The sequence below is a fragment of the Penaeus monodon genome, chromosome 2 (genome assembly GCF_015228065.2).
Source record: "Penaeus monodon isolate SGIC_2016 chromosome 2, NSTDA_Pmon_1, whole genome shotgun sequence".
Classification (NCBI taxonomy): domain Eukaryota; kingdom Metazoa; phylum Arthropoda; class Malacostraca; order Decapoda; family Penaeidae; genus Penaeus; species Penaeus monodon.
In genome coordinates, this window is record NC_051387.1 from 46237666 (window position 1) to 46255165 (window position 17500).

Genomic DNA, 17500 nt, shown 5'->3' on the forward strand with positions numbered 1-17500 from the left:
CACAAGAATGCATTCAGTTATAGCAGGATAGACCTTGTGAGGAAATAGAACTGAAGATACTTTTTTTATTATTCTGAATTAAATGCATGTAAAAGGATTTTTTTTAAAAAGAAGTTATGTATATGTGTATACTTTTTGTGATTGATTTTTTAAGATATTGTTCTTATTATTTAATTTGCTTATTATTTTCAAATAAGGAGTTATATAAGCATATCTTTATTGACTAAATATTTAAGCATGATTAAACCTATATATCAGCAGCATAGAATTGGAAAGATTAATGAAAAAAAAAAAGTTCAGATTTTCTGATTCTGATCCATCACTGGGTCACATTGCTAAATAAAACGAAGTATCATGATTCATCCAAGGGCCACATTGCACTGAATTATATCTGTGAATTACATGAAATATAATTATGGATGTCACAGGAGTGCATTGTGAATGAATAGGGGAGAGCAGATGAATGAAGAAGGAATGGAATTCTTTTGTTTTTCAGATGAAAAACCTAGCAAGTCAGAATAATATTTGATGCATAAATGACATGGGGAGGGAAAGAGAAAAAGAAGTGTATAACATATGTAGTTTACTAACTCATTGCTGCTGGGGATGGCATGTATGTACATACCATGCCCATTAAGGTTTAGTTTATTAACTGTCCTTATGCAGATATGGCTCCACTCGTGCTTAGTCACAAAGGAGTCCGTTACTAGTACTCTCTTTTATCTTATATTAATAACAGTATGATGATCGTTGTAATGTTTGTAATGATAATTGCATTTTGTGGCATTCAGTTGGCATAGGTATGTATCTTGGTTGAGAAGCTTCAGCTTATTGAGTGAAGCTATTAGTTTATGACAGCTTGCAGAGTGACCAAGAATAATCTACACCATGACAAGTGATGCCCAGCATTTAGGAATTTTTTTGTTTTTCTTATTTTTTATTCTATTATAACTGTTTTTGTTATTTACTAATTTATTTTTTTCATATATATATTTGTTTATTTTTTGACATTTCAGATTAGTGGCCGCTTAGCTCGAGCTGGTCGACCTGTACATGAATTGGATGAAGAAACAAGACGAGAACTGGAAGCAGCAGCCAGTGAAGAGTTACTAAGATGTTTATTGCTGATGCCAGCTCATCCTGCTGAACTGCCAGAGAATACATTACCAGTCTTGCCAGGTACATGAAAAAGAAATTCTTTTGTATTTTTGGTGTTGATAGCTAATTTACTCATTTTTCAATATTTTTGTCTATGACACTGAGCAGACATTAACCAGTTGGATCTGGGTGCCTTGCTACCTGCATATAGCCCACGATCTGGCCATTAGGCTTCCTTAACCCATTGCCGACGGGTGGCATGTACACACATACCATGGCATGGCGGGACTATCTTCCGGGGGCATGTATGTACATGCCATGGTGTATGTATGGACATGCCATGAGTTATTTTTTGTTACAATCACGGCAAAATATTATTTTTCTGCCACTGAAAGTGTGATTAAGTCGTTTTTAACACTTTTTCATTTTTACTATGCAAAAAAAAAAAAAATGCAACAAACCGACGATTTTAACTCCATGATGCCGCACACTGCTTATTTTATTCAGACTATAGACTGAATAATGATCAACTATGGAGTCTATATAACAACAAAAATACCCCTCAGTCTCGATTTATCAGGAAGTATGGCAAGTAGAGACTTTAGAAAATAATGAAAACTGAAAATACAACATATCTTCGTAGTATTACGAAGAAATGGCATGGGATGCTGGTATTTGGCATGAGTGGTTGCGCATGCTAGGGTGATGATATAAGCCCCTGGCAGCGAGGCCCGGACCCCTATGAATACTACCCATCAGGAAAGGGTTAAGAGGCAGCTCTACTAGGTGTGTGGCTTGTAGCCCTGGCCGACATGAACACTTATGTACAATGTCAACACTCCTTGTCTGCTCTTTGCAATGTTATTATGTCTTTAATTGCATAAACATTTTTTTTTTTTTTTTTTTTTTTTTTTTTTTTTTTTTTTTTTTTTTTTTTTTTTTTTCTAGGTCTATATTTGATATTCTGTATCCAGTAGACTCCATATCATCTCTCTAGGTAGTCTACAATACTACAATATCAGTAACAATGTTTTGTTATTTATGTAATTTTTTTTTTAATATTTTTATATTCAGTTTTCTGTAACACACCCTATGCTATCAGTCACAGTAGGCAGGAACAGGATCCTGAGCATGGAAATAGTGTTCTCCCTGCAGCTGGTGCTCTTTCGGGAACAGTTCACAGATGGTACATTCCACCCTTGTATACCTATGATAATAATACAAGAACCCTTCCTAAATACCCACAGAGTCTAATCGTCCCCAAGTGTTTGTACGAGAATGAGCACACCAATGAGAATGTCTCTGGCTTTTTTCATGACAGCATATTCCCTTCACCCCAGCCACCAAAGCAAATATTGCCATGATGGCATAGTCCTGTGTCCTGGCCCTCATCTATATTTTTTATGGCATGACTCACATCACCCAGATCCAATGGGTTAAATTCCATAATTGAGTTTGTGGCTTCATGAATTTAGGAAGTGAATTATTAACATTGTTAACTGATTTTTTGCAATGAAGTGACGTCAAACTTCCCTCTCTATTCTTGCAGAGACCAGCATCAGCACCACACAGTGGCCAGAGTACGTAGCTTTAGCTGAAGCAGAAATAGAGGCAGAGAGAAGTCTACAAGCCAAGCATCAAGCTGGTAGGTATTTTTGTGTGCGTGCGTGCGTGCGTGTGTGTGTGTTTGTCTGTCTTTTGTGTGTCTGTCTGTCTGTCTGTCTGTCTGTCTGTCTGTCTGTCTTTTTGTCGATGTATTTGTTTAGTTAATCTGCTGGAAGTAAAACCCTTTCTTTGTTATTTTTAAATGTGTTTCTGTTTTCAGGTGATTTGTTAGGAGGGCTGGCCCCACCACCTCCACCAGATGCCATACTTACACTTGAAGCTGCACAGCTGACAAAGCTCTTCACCAAAAGTGGGCAGCCTTCAGAGAGAGTTCGTCAAAGAATGACCAAACATGGTAGGCCTAGTTTTTTAGTTGTCTTGGCAGAATGGCATGTTATATTTATTCATGATATTTTTTTTATTGTATTTGTGCTGACTTTACTGTTTTGACTCAGAAATAGAAAATAGTTGAGCCTTTATATTTTTAAAGTAAATAAATAAATAAATACACAAGTACAAAACAGAAAATTTAAAGTTGAAAGCACTTGCCCATTGCAATACACAAAAAGAAAAAAGGAAACCATTTTTGGAGTAACTGGTTCAGTAAACAGTGGGTGCTCAATATGATAACGTAGCTTGTGGTATTACTTGTCTGTTCTGTTTAATCTGATCTTTTATAGCTTTCTGTATTTCCTCTTTCCTCTTTTTTCTCTCTTTCCTCTCTGTTCTCTCTTCCTCTCTCTCGTCCTCTCCTGTCTCTCTGTCTCTCCTGTCTTCTCTTCTGTCTGTCTGTCTTCTCTCTCTGTCTCTCTCTCTCTCTCTCTCTCTCTCTCCTCTCTCTCTCTCTCTCTCTCTCTCTCTCTCTCTCTCTCTCTCTCTCTCTCTCTCTCCTCTCTCTCTCTCTCCTCTCTCTCCCTTCTTCCCCCTTTTTCTCTCCCCCCCTCCCACTGCAAATTTGTATTCATAGAAAAAAATTTTATCCACATTCAACCTAAGCATCTTTTATTCCAGCATTCACATCATCATTGACAGGAAAATTTTGTCTGTTGAAAATAGAAAAATACATTTTTATCTTAAACATTCAACCATGCAAATTGTTTTTCAAGCATTGATCAGTGGATTAAGTAGTAAGGGGTGCTTTGACATTTTTTGTTGGGGTCTGTGTTGTGTGAGTGTGCAATGATTGTGTTATTGTTTGTAGCAGACTCTGTGCACTATTTGTGGTTTGGGTTGTTACGATTTGTGTGTGTGTGTGTGTGTGTGTGTGTGTGTGTCTGTGTCTGTGTGTGTGTCTGTGTCTGTGTCTGTGTGAACAAAATCCATTTAATTATTGTTTTTCTTGATTGTTTTCACAGTATCAAGTGGCCCATACCCTTTTAAAAGCAAGTTGTCGCTGCATGAAGTGAAGGGTTTGCTTTGGCCAGAGGCTCTCTACGCACGTCACCATGGCATTTAGTAAGTTTCAGAGGGACCTACGTTGGGTTATTAACATCCTTACTTAGTAAATAACCTGGGAAAAGATAAATGAACACGCAAAGTTTCAGAATGTGAAAGGTGGAGGAAAAAATGGAATAAGTGAACTGAGTGGCATGTATTTTTCACTTGTTGCATAGATTTTGTATACCTTCTTAATGTTGTCAGATGTTTGGTTACTATTTTTTAGAGACTATGATGTATAGCAGTTTCATATAGGATTTTTGTAACCTGCTTTCTCTTTTAACTGACCCAAGACAATTTTTTTTTTTTTTTTTTTTTTTTTTTTCCCCTTCTTCTTATTGCTTTTTTCCACATTCATCATTATTTGCATCTGCCTTCATTTGCTTCTCAAAATTCACAGTTACAATGTAGACGAACGACATGAAAAGTTCGCCGAGCATTGCAACCAGGTTAGGGCTCGATATATCAGACAAGAGACTGCATCTACTTGTACAGTCTTCCAAGACAAAGAAGTTGCCTATGTCACTGTCTCATCCCACAAGCTTGCCAGGTAAATATATAAGCCATCCCTCAACCTCCTACCTTTACTGCTCTCTCTGCCTTTCCTTTTTTATTTTTATATCTATTGTATTTTTAACATTTCTTTTCCCTTCCTTTCATTAGTAAAGATAAAGACCAGAAAGCCACAAAATCATCCAAGGAGGACCAAGGTAGAACTGGAAAGAGATACAGTGCAAGACTAAATGATGCAGACAATGTAAGTCAAAAGAGTGACCACAGCTCAAGGCAGCCGGGACAAGGGTTGAGACGGTCTCCTCGCAAGCACCCAAAGCAGTCAGAAAATATGTCAAAGAGGTAGGTTTGTACAGATCAGGCTCTACTAACAATAAGTAATATAACATATGTAATGACTTATTATTTAAACTTGATAGAGGCATAAACTCCAGCAAAACAAAGTATTGAATTTATCTCTGAAAGAAAATGTTCTTTTATAGGTCTCCTCGCAAGTCAGCTTACAAAGAAGGTGATGGAAGTAGGAAATCTGCAGGTCTGGGTAATCTTATGAAGCCCTCAGACCTACTGCAACCTTCAGTTGCTCGAGGACCTCTCAGGAGTGCCAATCCACAGAACAAGAGGTATCCCAAACCAGCTGATCTCAGTGATTTGCATAAACAGGTAAGCATCATCTTTTCATGCATTTGTGATAGCTGATGTCCCATCTTTTCTGTTTTGTCTTCCTGTTGTTGTTTTTCCTTTGCCCAGTTATGCTTCCTCTCCCATTTCCTTCTCTTCTATCTATTTATTCAAAATATTGGTTTGCATTAATACAGGCAACTGCTGTGATTCACATGTATGCCCAAAATTTATTAGTAGGGTCAATATGTCAACTACAGATGATTCCTTCAGAAAACATAAATAAATAACAGAAATAGTAATAAGAAATAAGTACTGCAGTAAGAAGTTGACAAAATTAAAAATAAGCTCAGCCCACAAAATGGTAACCCATCTTTCCCACCCACCAGAAACTACGCATGGCAGTGGTGGAGGCTCTGGATCAAGAGGGAATAAAAATGAAAGATCCCCTGTTTAAGGTGTGCTTTAAGAAGCTCTTCACAGTCTGCCGACCCTTTGCCCTTGATGTCATCGGCCAGGGGTCAACAAGTCGCAATATGGAGAAAATTGCCAAGTCTCATGTCAAGCAGGTCATTGAGTTTGAGAGATTTAAGACCAAGAAAAGATAATTAAAAAAAAAAAATTAAAGTATATACATTGTGATAAATACTTTACTATTTACCAGTGTTTGTGATGTTTATTTTCTTTTTCTTTCAATTTCATCAATTGTAATGTGTTTGTATAGGTCATCAGAGGAATTTGGCATGATCAAAGCACAATTACTTCTATCTATGTACACCTAAAATAAAAAATATATTTTGTACAGTACTCAGGATATATAAATTTTCCACTCCTTTGCATACTTTTACAAGCATTTTTGTTATTACTTCATGTGTACAAATGTAAATTTAATTTTCCAATAAAATCAACTACTCCTACCTATTTTTAAAATTGCTATCCTATCCAAAATTCTATATTTACATTTAGAAGCATCTGTTGACACAGTATAAATGGATTTATAAAATGCAGATGATTGTACTAAAACTAGATTCTCTTCAGCTGTGAGAAAATTCACTAGTATTTCAAAACGTCTTGTTCTCCAAGTATCCAATAGAGCTGGTAAAATTTCTGAAAATTGTTGCAAACCATGAATCACCTGCATTTATACATAAAATTTTCAGCGACAATGACAGTATAGAGCCTTATTCAAGCTTAGTGTTGGTTTCTTTTTGTTCTTTAATCCAGTGCTGCTAAGAACATGTATTGTTCATTATAGTATTTTGTGAAAAGTATTTACACATAATTGGAAGTCCACAAGTAGAAAGCCACCAAGGAATCAATTAGTAAACCTACATTACCTCACCCAATTTCCCCTTTCTATGAGTTTTTGGGAAAGTGTATTTCCTTCTAAGAGAAGATGGAGTGGAACGTTCAGATTGTTTAGTGTGACAAGTCGAGTGAGAAGAAGGAGAGGGAGGGTTAGGCACCAGGGAAGTGGTAGACACTAGAGTATCTGGATTTAGACTGGAAAATGAATTTGACTGGGGGGAGAGAGGTAATAGGGGTAGGTTGGTTCAGGGTAGAGGGCAGAGATACTGGGGGAGATGCTGAGACTTCCTGAGAAGATGGGAGGGAGTGGAGCAAAGTGGAATAAGTAGAAAGAGAAAAACCTCATTGGTATACTTCTTGTCTGGTCTCATGTAGAGTAAGGCTTAGTTTGAATCTGAGAACTGCTACCTTGGATTTGAGCTTGTAGGCAGGGCATCTCCTATAGAATACACTATGGGAGCCATCACAACTGGCACATGTGCATGACTGAGCAGAGCAATTTGAATGGTCATGACCAGGTTAGGCCAGTCTGCTGTGGAGCGACAGTGTTTGGCTGCGTAGCCAAAATGCCAACATTTCTGATATTGACGAGGAAGAGGTCGATACAGTCGGACATGGCAAGACACACCACCAAAATACACTTTAAGAGGGAGGTCATGTCTATGGAAGCTAATCTTGGCAATATTAGTGTAGGATTTACATTGGCCTCTGGGAGAAATAGTGTAGCACTGTACTGCCACTGCATCATAGTCAATGAGACATGCAAGCAAGTCATTTTCACAGTATGACCAGTCCTTGTCATAGACAGGAGTCAGTTGAAGAGATGGAAACAGTTCTGGTACAAGTAATAAGGAAACTTTGCCTACTTGTGTTTGGAGATATTGTTGGAAGAGTACTGGGCTACAGGGGGAATCACAAAGACTGATCCCACTTGGCTGGATATTCAAAAGGTTTGCAGAGGTAGAAACAGTAGAAGGAAGAGGGCGGGAGGAAGATTGGGTGGTATGGAGGGAGGTAGTATTGTTGGGAGGAGGAAAATAAGGATGATAGTAGTGATAAAGGGGGAGTGGGGGGTAGACAATGATGAAGACTGCACAGTAGAAGATGTTGGGAGAGAGGAAGGTAGATGATTCGGGATGGATAGAGTTGACACCAAACATCGAGGAGGGGGTATTGGTATCAGTGGTTGGAGCTGTGGTCAAAGGAGAGGCTGGGATTGGAAAACCAGTGAAATATTTAGATAGGCTAGCTGATGAGGGGGCAAGCCTTAATGCCCCTAATAAGGGTAGAATATCTTCATTACTGGCCATGGTGAGCCTGAAATAAATGGGAAGAGGAAAAGGTCTACCCCTCAGGGTCCCTATGAGGGGTAAGGGCTTGGCAATTAACCAAGGGAATATCGTGCCCATGGCTCCTGGAGGCCATTCTTGACACAAAGCCAGCCTCTCATCCTTTCAGCACAGCTCTCACTCCATAGAAAGTGGACAGAAGAAGGGGATGATGAAGAGGAAAAGGAAAGGGGGAGACGGAAAGATGATGCAAAATTTGTTGAGGTGAGGGGTGAGGTCCAAGGGAGGGGTGATCCCCTACATTGGGCCCCAGTCTTTGTCTCCTAAGCCCCCCCAAGACAGCAACAAGAACAATATAAATGGCAATATTAAATAAAGTATATTTCCTAATGTTAAGGAAAAGGGGAAACAGGTTTAAAATGTGATTTGTAATTAACTCCTTGGTGACTAAGCACTTGTGGAGGTATTTGTTTGTTCTGGCAATTGATAAACTGAACTCACAGGGGATATGGCATTTATGTAAATACTATTTCCTATGACATAGGTTCATTGTTTTGTTAATTTTCAAACCAGTTCAGCACTTACTTTTTTAGTCATTCCATATGGTCATGGGTTTGTCATTGAGAATATCACTCAACTATATGTATGAGTAAGTTTACTGCATAATTAAAGCTAATAAGAAATAAGCCAATATGTTTTCAAAGGTAAAAGACCACTAATGAGTGACATCAAAGAGGCAATATAAGCACTATGGTAATCAGATGACTACATGGGATCGAGTCATTCCTGGATGTGTCTGAAGTAGGGAGACTAAAGCCAGTGACCCATCCCTGGCAACAGTTTTTTTTTTTGTGTGTGTGTGTGTGTGTGTGTGTGTGTGTGTGTGTGTGTGTGCGCGTGTGCATGTGCGTGTGTGTGTGGATGAATGCGGGTCATCCAAGTGCAAGTTCTGTGCACCACCACTGAATTTCCAGTCTCTAAAATGTCTTCAGAAAAAGAGAAAGTATTTACCAGGCTGTTGAACAAACTAGTTAAAAAGTAAAATTAGTTATCTCAAAATTTATAGCCTTCCTCACCTGTTGTTACATATTGAGAAGCCATCTTCATGCCCACTGCAAAATATCTACATTAACATTTTGAGATGTTTCATGTAATACTGAAGAGTTTTAGTAACAGTTTTTTGTTCAACATCAATTAATGAAAATTTATTTTAAGTTAATAGCTGCATTGGATGGAAAACCATGATGTTTTCTAAAGTTTACAATGACAGTATTTCAGACGACACAAAAAATAAACAGGATGAAAACCCTTCCTCCACATTTATAGCTTGAAGGCTTTTTTGGACCAACTTTCTGTTCAGAAAGCATCCTTGAACGTGACTGTATCTAAGTATCATGCTGCTGTCCACTCTAATGCACTATGAGAATTATGCCAGAACAAGGGTCCCCAAACTTTTTAGACCATTCTTACTGACCACCAGATAAAAAGAAAAAGTAAATAAAAGTTATTAATAAGTAGATATGCAGTTTTAATATACATTAGAGATGGGAACTGCATATCAAAATAAAGTTAAGACAGCAAAAATACTTTACGATGTTACAAAACTACAATTCACTAATAATTAAAAAGAAAAGAAAAAAAATTAATCAATTGATTAAATAATGCTTGTGCAGAGACAAGTATTATCATAATGGTCCACTGTCTTGTGCTTCAAAATAATGTTAATTGTTGTAACTATATTATCATTATGTTTCTCTCTCTCTCTCTCACACACACACACACACACAAATTATATATACGTATATATATATATATATATATATATATATATATATATATATATATATATATATATATATATATATATATATATATATTCTTTTTCTTAGCTTTATCCCATTTTTATATGGAGTCGCCATGATGATTTGGTTCTAGCAGATATCTTTTATGGCCGGTTGCCCTTCCTGACGCCAACCCTTCTCCACTCACCCGGGCCCGGGACTGGCACCGACTTGGGCTGTCTTGCCCATCCAGTGGCTAGGTAGGCAATCGAGGTGAAGTTCCTTGCCCAAGGGAACAACGCGCCGGCCGGTGACTCGAACCCTCGAACTCAGATTTTTGTTGTGACAGTCTTGAGTCCGATGCTCTAACCACTCAGCTACCGCGGCCTCTCTCTCTCTCATTATATATATATATATATATATATATATATATATATATATATACACAATAAAAACTGGTTATATATCAATCAGAATTGCATATCTGCAAGTTCTATTTCATGAATTTTCATCAAAGTCAGCTTTTGACCCCAAAACTACAAACAATCTGTTTATTGACCCCCAGACATTTATCGACCCCTTGGACAGTCACATCTATCCCAAAGGGTCAATACCCTTTGGGATACCACCTTGGAGACCCTGCAGTTAAAGGACCTTTCTGCTTTGAGTTTACAGTTGCCATGTCATATAAGAAATATAAGAAAGTCAGTGAAATGAACATGGTGCCTCTGAGTCAACTGAGTCTGTAATACAGTTCATGATTCCAGGATCCATTATTTTCTAAAAGGTTAAAATAAATAGTAGTAAGTGCTAATTTTTATGACTTTTAGATCTTACAGACAACATAATGTATAACTACATTTAATGAATAGTCATTAATTCAGCCTGATATCATACATTGGAAATTATGTTACTCTGGGTGAAAGTAAACTGAAAGACAAGATGAAAATGATGGAAGTAAAGAGTATTTAAAGTAAACAGAGTGTACTCTATGTGTCAACAACATTAGAGCAAAGACACAACAGGAATTTCTGCATTATGAGTACATTTCTCTTAGTAATAAAACATTATTACTAGTTACTAAATCAAAACTAAAAATAAGATACAATAAATAAAGCACATCTCAAACTCTGGTACATGACATGAAACAAATTACAATCACAGAGAAATATTTCTTCAAAATATTTCCCTTCATTACCAAGGTTTGATATAGAAACATGTTAATAGAGAATATACATTATTCCTTTGATAGAAGTCCACCTGAGTATTCCCCGTCTTCATCTAGCTGCTCGTTCTCAGGCTCCAGCCCTCCCGATGCCTCTTCTGCTGAGAAATCCATTGCTCCCTCACTCTCTCCCTCCTCTGTTCGCTCCATTTTCAACTTCACCGCATTCCCCTCTGATTTCTCAGAGACAAAGACCCGTTTCATATTCAGTTTCTTGTTGGTTTTGCAGACATACTTAAGCATCCGGGTGGGTTTCTTGCAGAACACTGGATCACACTTTTTCACTTTCTTTTCCTCCTCCTCAAAGAAGACAGCTGTCCCCATTGTGTGGTCGTACTCCCCAGTGAAGACAAAGTTCTCGACTTGCAGGATGGGACTTTCTGATTCAATTGCGAGAATCTTGAATTTGTCAAAGGAATCTTGTGCAAATATCTCAGAATCAATGACTCCATGAAGTTCTACTAAGACCAGAGTCTCTTCTTCCTCATACTCACTATCTGACTCAACCATTTTTGCTACTCATTTCTCTACATAAGAAAAACAAAGAAAGAAAGAAAAAACAAAAAGAGTACACACCAAAGAATAAATAAATATATATATTGTAATATGCTACAACAAAACAGATGTAATTCCTTGGTGAAGAAAACCCTGACTTTACAACAAAATATTCATTCAAATAATGATATAACACTTTCTCCTAATCACATCTGAAAACATCGGAAATAGACGAGAATACACAAAAATAAATTTTCAAGGTGCTAGCACTTTACATCTCGAGCATGGAAAGACTAGGCTCCTCATTTGTGTCTGTGTCCATAGCCTCCTCCTGACGGCCACTGAAGCGCTCAAGAGTCTGGTTAATCCTGTCTAGTTCCTGTGATTTGGCAGCACAATAATTAAGATATACAATCTTCAGGCCCATAATCACGGCGAGCTTCTGTCGTAGATTATACCTTGCAGAGTGTTTTTTATGCTTAATAGCGGTTTTGAATTGCACCTCCAAATCTTGCACCTATGAAAATAAGAAGTTAATTAAGACAACTGTCACCTTACTAACAATAGTACCATCTTGCATGATTATATCAGATAATAACAATACACTATAATTTGTATAAATTTGTAAAATAAAAGTAAAAATAATCAAACACGGGAATAAAATTCCTAAACTTACCTGAGAATATAATGTAGTTATGTGTCTATTTGCTAAGCTAAGTCTGAGACGCGTTTCTGCTTGCTGGCGCTTTATCGTCTCCAGGTCTTCCCCAAGTTCTTCTCTTGACATTGTATACACTGATGTCCCTGGATAAAGAAAGGCAAACATTACTCAAGAAATAAATTCTTTCCTATTGGAAATAAACATTATTTTTAATTCTCTCCTACTGTCTGTGTCTGCCTGTCTCTTTCTCTATACACACATGCTGATGTTAGCCTTGTATGGATGGGAAAATGTTGTGTTCATTGCATTTGTTTTGTAAAATGTCTGTACAATTAATTGGCTCCACAAGTGCTTAGCCGCCAATCGAGTCAATTTGTAGACCTCATGACCTCACTTAACCCATTCCTGACGGGTGGCATGTACGCACATGCCATGGCATGGCGGGACTATCTGCCAGGGGCATGTATGTACATGCCATGGTGGATTAAAGTGTGAAAGTGAAAGTGTGATTAAGTCATTTTTAACACTTTCTCATTTTTATTATGCAAAAAAAAAAAAAAAGCAACAAACCAACGATTTCAACTCCATGATGCCACACACTGCTTATTTTACTCAGACTATAGACTGAATAATGATCAACTATGGAGTCTATATAACAATAAAAATACACTTCAGTCTCGATTTATCAGGAAGTTTGGCAAGTAGAGACTTTAGAAAATAATGAAAACTGAAAATACAACACATCTTTGTAGTATTACGAAGAAACGGCATGGGATGCTGGTATTTGGCATGAGTGGTCGCGCATGCTAGGGCGACAATATAAGCCCCCCGCAGCGGGGCCCGGGCCACTATGAATACTACCCGTTGGGAAAGGGTTAATTTCACCTTTCCTTGAGTTTTCATGGTACAAGTTTTTTATCACTTATGTTATCAATATCACTGCTGTTATTATTATTTGTCTGTAGATATGATAATCATCATAATTTTTTTTTAAATTACAAACAAACAAAAGAATGCGCTAGACCTCAAAGATCATAGAAAACCATGGTAAAGTATTGTACCAAAAGGGGTATAAGTTCATTTTTAGAACAAAATGTGTAATATCTTAGTGGTGATACAGCATAAGATAGAAGGTAGCAAAAAGAGAAAAAAGAGGGGGAGTTAATGGGGTAGGATAGGTACTAGTAGCAGGGGGAAGGGTTAAGGACAAAGGGTGATTAGATCAAATGGCAAACATTTATGCATCTGAGGAAGGAGAGCAAATTGTCAAATGAAGCAGTGGAGGGTTCTGTGAGGATGTCCAACAGGTTGGGGGGGTCTGGGAAGAGAGGAAAAGCAGGGTATGGGCAGCAGTAAAGTAGAGCAGGATAGTAGGATATGTGGGACTGAAAGAGGAACACTGCATGAGGAATATAGAGGTAGGTTAGAGTATGACAGGACACCATTAGTAAGCAGGGAAGAGCAGTTCCTCAGCATCTCTTCTGGTGGAATGGGGGTGACCAAGAGATGGAAGATTTAAAAGCATTTAACAATCAGACCTGACCAGAAATATAGTCAGTTGTTAACCAGGAAAGTCTTAAAGTGGGGGTAGTAGTCAGTGACTGGAATGTGTGAAAAATGGGGTTGGCAGACAAGGTGATGAAGCTTGCCAAGGGTTCTGCTTGTTGACTGCCAGAGATCCCAACATAGCTGGGTATCCAGCAAAACTTGACTAATTTCTGTCATGTAGACAGATAAAACAACTGGTCTTGTATCTTATGGACAAGAAATTTGATTGAGTATAGATTGTATGAGCGATATTTAGTTGTGCGAGTCTGTAACGATGATGAGGGACAAGGGCAGGATGGAAGCCATGCAATGTAAAGTGAAGAGGATGAGATATAGTTCTATCATAAGGACACTAAAATTCAGGAGGAAGTGAAAAATTATATGCATGAGAAGGAAAAACCACAGAGAAACCAGTGCCTGCAAAAGAGAGAGAGAGAGAGAGAGAGAGAGAGAGAGAGAGAGAGAGAGAGAGAGAGAGAGAGAGAGAGAGAGAGAGAGAGAGAGAGAGAGATAAAGAGAGAGAGAGAGAGAGAGAGACTCAGTTTAGCCCAAGGAGGAGAGACAATATAAGGATATCTCATTGCGCATCTCCTTTACCTACACTACATCACAAGTCATTATCATGTCAAGTGGTACCCAGACAAAATTGAAATATGAATTAAGTTGTGGGAATCACTATATTCTTCAGTTTATTGCACTGAAACTAACAAATAAGGTAATTCCTGTAGTATATAATGTATTCAACACTTCTCAGACTCAAGGATTGGAAAATACAAGTTGTCATTGTTTCCAATCCACAATATGAACTTGGGAAAATAGGGATCATCATATGGAGTCAAATGGTCAGTTTTAACAATAAATATCATTAATCCTAATCTTCAAATTTTCATTACAATCATGTCTGGTTTTATGGTGAAGTCAAAAAAGGAATAAATAACAAGAAAATATGGTCTTTGTATGAATATATACCAAGGCCAAATGAATACAATCCTTATATCCTTAAAATTAGAAAAATATAGTATTAAGATTGAACATCATAGTACTGTATATTTGCATATTCCAAAAAATTGGAAGTACCATGGATACCAGCTGATGCCCTACTTCTGATGCCAGTAACTGAGGAAATCTTGGTGAGCAATTATATATATATATATATATATATATATATATATATATATATATATATATATATATATATATATATATATATATTTTTTTTTTTTTTTTTTTTTTTTTTTTTCTTTTTTTTCTTTTTTTTCTTTTTTCTTTTTTTCTTTTCTTTTCTTTTCTTTCTTTCTTTCTTTCTTTCTTTCTTTCTTTCTTTTTTTTCTTGAGTTACTTACTAGCTCAGCTCAACCTACCCTGACTAGACTAGTCTGGTCTAGTTATATGGTCTAGCCTAGGGTAATCCAACCTAACTCATCTTAATTTTAGCTAGCCTAAACATAATCTAGCCATAAGCCTAACACAATCCTAAAAAAGAGGAGGAGGAAGAAGAAGAAAGAAGGAAGAAAGAAAAGAAGAAAAAAAAGAGTGTAAAAAGTCATAAATAATACAAAGCAACATCACTGGGATACACAGCTGCCTGAACAAGGTACAAGTAATGCAAAGCAGCAGATCTATTCAAAAGGTGATGCAGTGTCAGTGGTCTACAACCCACCACCATAAATATGTTCTGACAAGAAAAGAGCTTGTCAATCTCCCTGGCCTATTTAATGCCAACTAGGGAATCATTTAAGCATAATATACATGGTAAAGGTTTGTTGGTCTTTACAGGAGCAAAACAAACAGAGACCACAGCATCCCTGTCCACAGACCTGTGCTAATGAAGAGTATCAAAGAAAACCTTGCACCACCAGACCTGAAAATCCACACCTGTTGGCACTTAGGCAAAGGCAAACCTTTTTTTCATGAATACTTTTGACCATATTTGATTAGTAGATCTCTCTGATGAAACATTATGTAGGAAAGCTATAGCAATCACTTGATACTACCTTACTATCATGTTCAATTTACATGTACGCTTGACAGATCATGTCAAGTTTCAATTGGAGTTTGGAGCAAACAATGTAATTAGCTACAGGATAAATGGGGCTTCTAAACATTTACAGGAAATATAGAGGTAAAGGCCTTCCTAACCCCAAGCCAACTGCTGTATTTTCCCTTGTTGGTCTTTCCATGTGTAGATTAGTTCCTATATATTGAGTGTGGCTTTTTATCTATCTTTCAGACAAAATTCTTAAATTTTCCTTTTCTTAGTGCAGTCTTATGCAGCAATTGAAGGTAGGCCCACAATAACTTAACAAATATGCTATTACTGTGATTTAGTGCTAACCACAGCCACCATATCTTCAGCACTCCAGCAAAAGCCACCAAACTTCCACCATACTTGAAGGAGGTGGAATTTTGGTGGCCTTTGCTAGAGTGCTGAAGGCACAGAAGTTGCAGCAATCACTGGTCTTGGTCTTTGGCTGATGCTGTCCTTGATTCAAGGATTATCAAAATTAGTTTTGACAAAGCATACCTTTTGTCCCTTTTCATATTAGTGAGAGTACTGGCAACTTTACAAAGTGATTGCACCCTTCTCAGACTAAGCCCCTATTACCCCAGTCACTCCTAGGATCCACACACATTGAAGTAGGAAAAAGTAACTTCCAATGCCAGGGGCTTTGCCTCCAGACTCCAACATATTTGCTGTAATTTCCTACTGGAGGCTCTGCCCTCTGGACCTTCACCAATCACCCTGTATGCACCATTTGCCACAACCTATTTTCTTGATTTCTAACATTATCCTTTGCCTACACAGATTATTTCATGTATCAGTGTGTAGTTTTGGTATAGTTTCAGTTCCCTACAGCCATGTAGTACAACATAAAAATTTGTCTGTAATGCAGTGGCAGACACTTTGCATTATTTTGGGAAAATTATTCACGACCATGCCCTTCTGTTTATCGGAAAACACGGGCAATGCTCTTCAATATGTAATGTACTGTATTGTGTTGTGTTGTATTATGATGATACATAAAGTCTGCTTGCCTGATCCTCAAAAGGGTACTTGTGACAACCTTAAAAATTAATCAAAAATCAGAACAAGAAAACCGCAACGCAATGAGAAGATATCAAAACAACAAAAATACGAAAGATTAGTGCTGTTATTTCGCCCCAGCACACAGGATTTTTTCAGAGCAAAAAATAATGCATATATGTTTGAGGGAAGTGTGGAATAAACTCTTTAAAGTTTCGCTTTTATTGAAAATTGGGGGGTGACCTCCCACCCCCCCATGTGTTCACCACTGCAGTAATAGACAGACTTATTTATCTATTTATTGAAAATTTTCTGCTGCATAAACATCTAAGGTCATTAGTAGCATATTTAATATTTAGCCGTAGGGTGGGGCTTGGGGGTAAAGCCCCCAGGGTAACATAGTTTTCTGGTTCACAAGGCCGATGTTTGTGGATTTCCAGAATGATCAATGGTCAAAACAAACAAATGTGTCTGACATCAAAGGTCATATAGCATTATGGCAAAGTATAGTGGCAAAAAGGGTAAAATAAGTTCAAAATTAGGACAAGTGGACAGAAGAAGGGATGCAGAAAAAGAAACGGGAAAGAGAAGAAAACACCAAGCAAAATTAGTTGTGGCCTCAGCCTCCACCTCCTAAGCCCCCCACATCAACAACGAGCAAGGGGTTCAAAAACAAGATACTTTTCATCTATGGTATTCCCAAAACTGTTCATTATAAGAACACTGTGCAACAAATAATACTTTGGTTTACATTTACAGGAAACTGTTTTAGCATTATAATACTCAAAGATAAAACTATAAACACCAATACATGAAGAAATCTGCATAGGCAAAAGGTAAACACAGAGCCCCTGATTGGGAAATACGGTGATCGGATGGGGTTGGGGAAATGGG

The 17500-nt window shown here is 37.5% G+C and overlaps 3 protein-coding genes across 4 annotated transcripts in view; 1 reads left to right on the plus strand and 2 right to left on the minus strand.

The window, feature by feature from the left end:
• The window catches only part of LOC119583069 (mdm2-binding protein-like), a 12382-nt gene extending 6191 nt beyond the window's left edge, over positions 1 to 6191 (plus strand). The window contains exons 10-17 of one of the 2 annotated variants that reach the window (XM_037931582.1): positions 1017 to 1179; positions 2648 to 2743; positions 2924 to 3058; positions 4059 to 4158; positions 4541 to 4690; positions 4804 to 4995; positions 5136 to 5316; positions 5664 to 6191. In XM_037931582.1, coding sequence (XP_037787510.1) covers positions 1017 to 1179; positions 2648 to 2743; positions 2924 to 3058; positions 4059 to 4158; positions 4541 to 4690; positions 4804 to 4995; positions 5136 to 5316; positions 5664 to 5882 — 1236 coding nt within the window. In that variant the 3' untranslated portion in view covers positions 5883 to 6191. The remainder of the gene's footprint in view (positions 1 to 1016; positions 1180 to 2647; positions 2744 to 2923; positions 3059 to 4058; positions 4159 to 4540; positions 4691 to 4803; positions 4996 to 5135; positions 5317 to 5663) is intronic. The other variant, XM_037931588.1, reaches the window with a different exon arrangement.
• A 4265-nt stretch (positions 6192 to 10456) lies between these two features.
• LOC119583086 (general transcription factor 3C polypeptide 6-like) lies at positions 10457 to 11435 on the minus strand. Its single transcript, XM_037931597.1, has one exon. The coding sequence runs from the start codon at positions 11385 to 11387 to the stop codon at positions 10890 to 10892; it is 498 nt and encodes a 165-aa protein (XP_037787525.1). The 5' UTR covers positions 11388 to 11435; the 3' UTR covers positions 10457 to 10889.
• LOC119579015 overlaps positions 10457 to 17500 on the minus strand; it is a 9662-nt gene continuing 2618 nt past the window's right edge. Inside the window, exons 3-4 of the mRNA XM_037926715.1 lie at positions 12049 to 12176; positions 10457 to 11889 (exon numbers count right to left, since the gene is read on the minus strand). Coding sequence (XP_037782643.1) covers positions 11644 to 11889; positions 12049 to 12176 — 374 coding nt within the window. The 3' untranslated portion in view covers positions 10457 to 11643. The remainder of the gene's footprint in view (positions 11890 to 12048; positions 12177 to 17500) is intronic.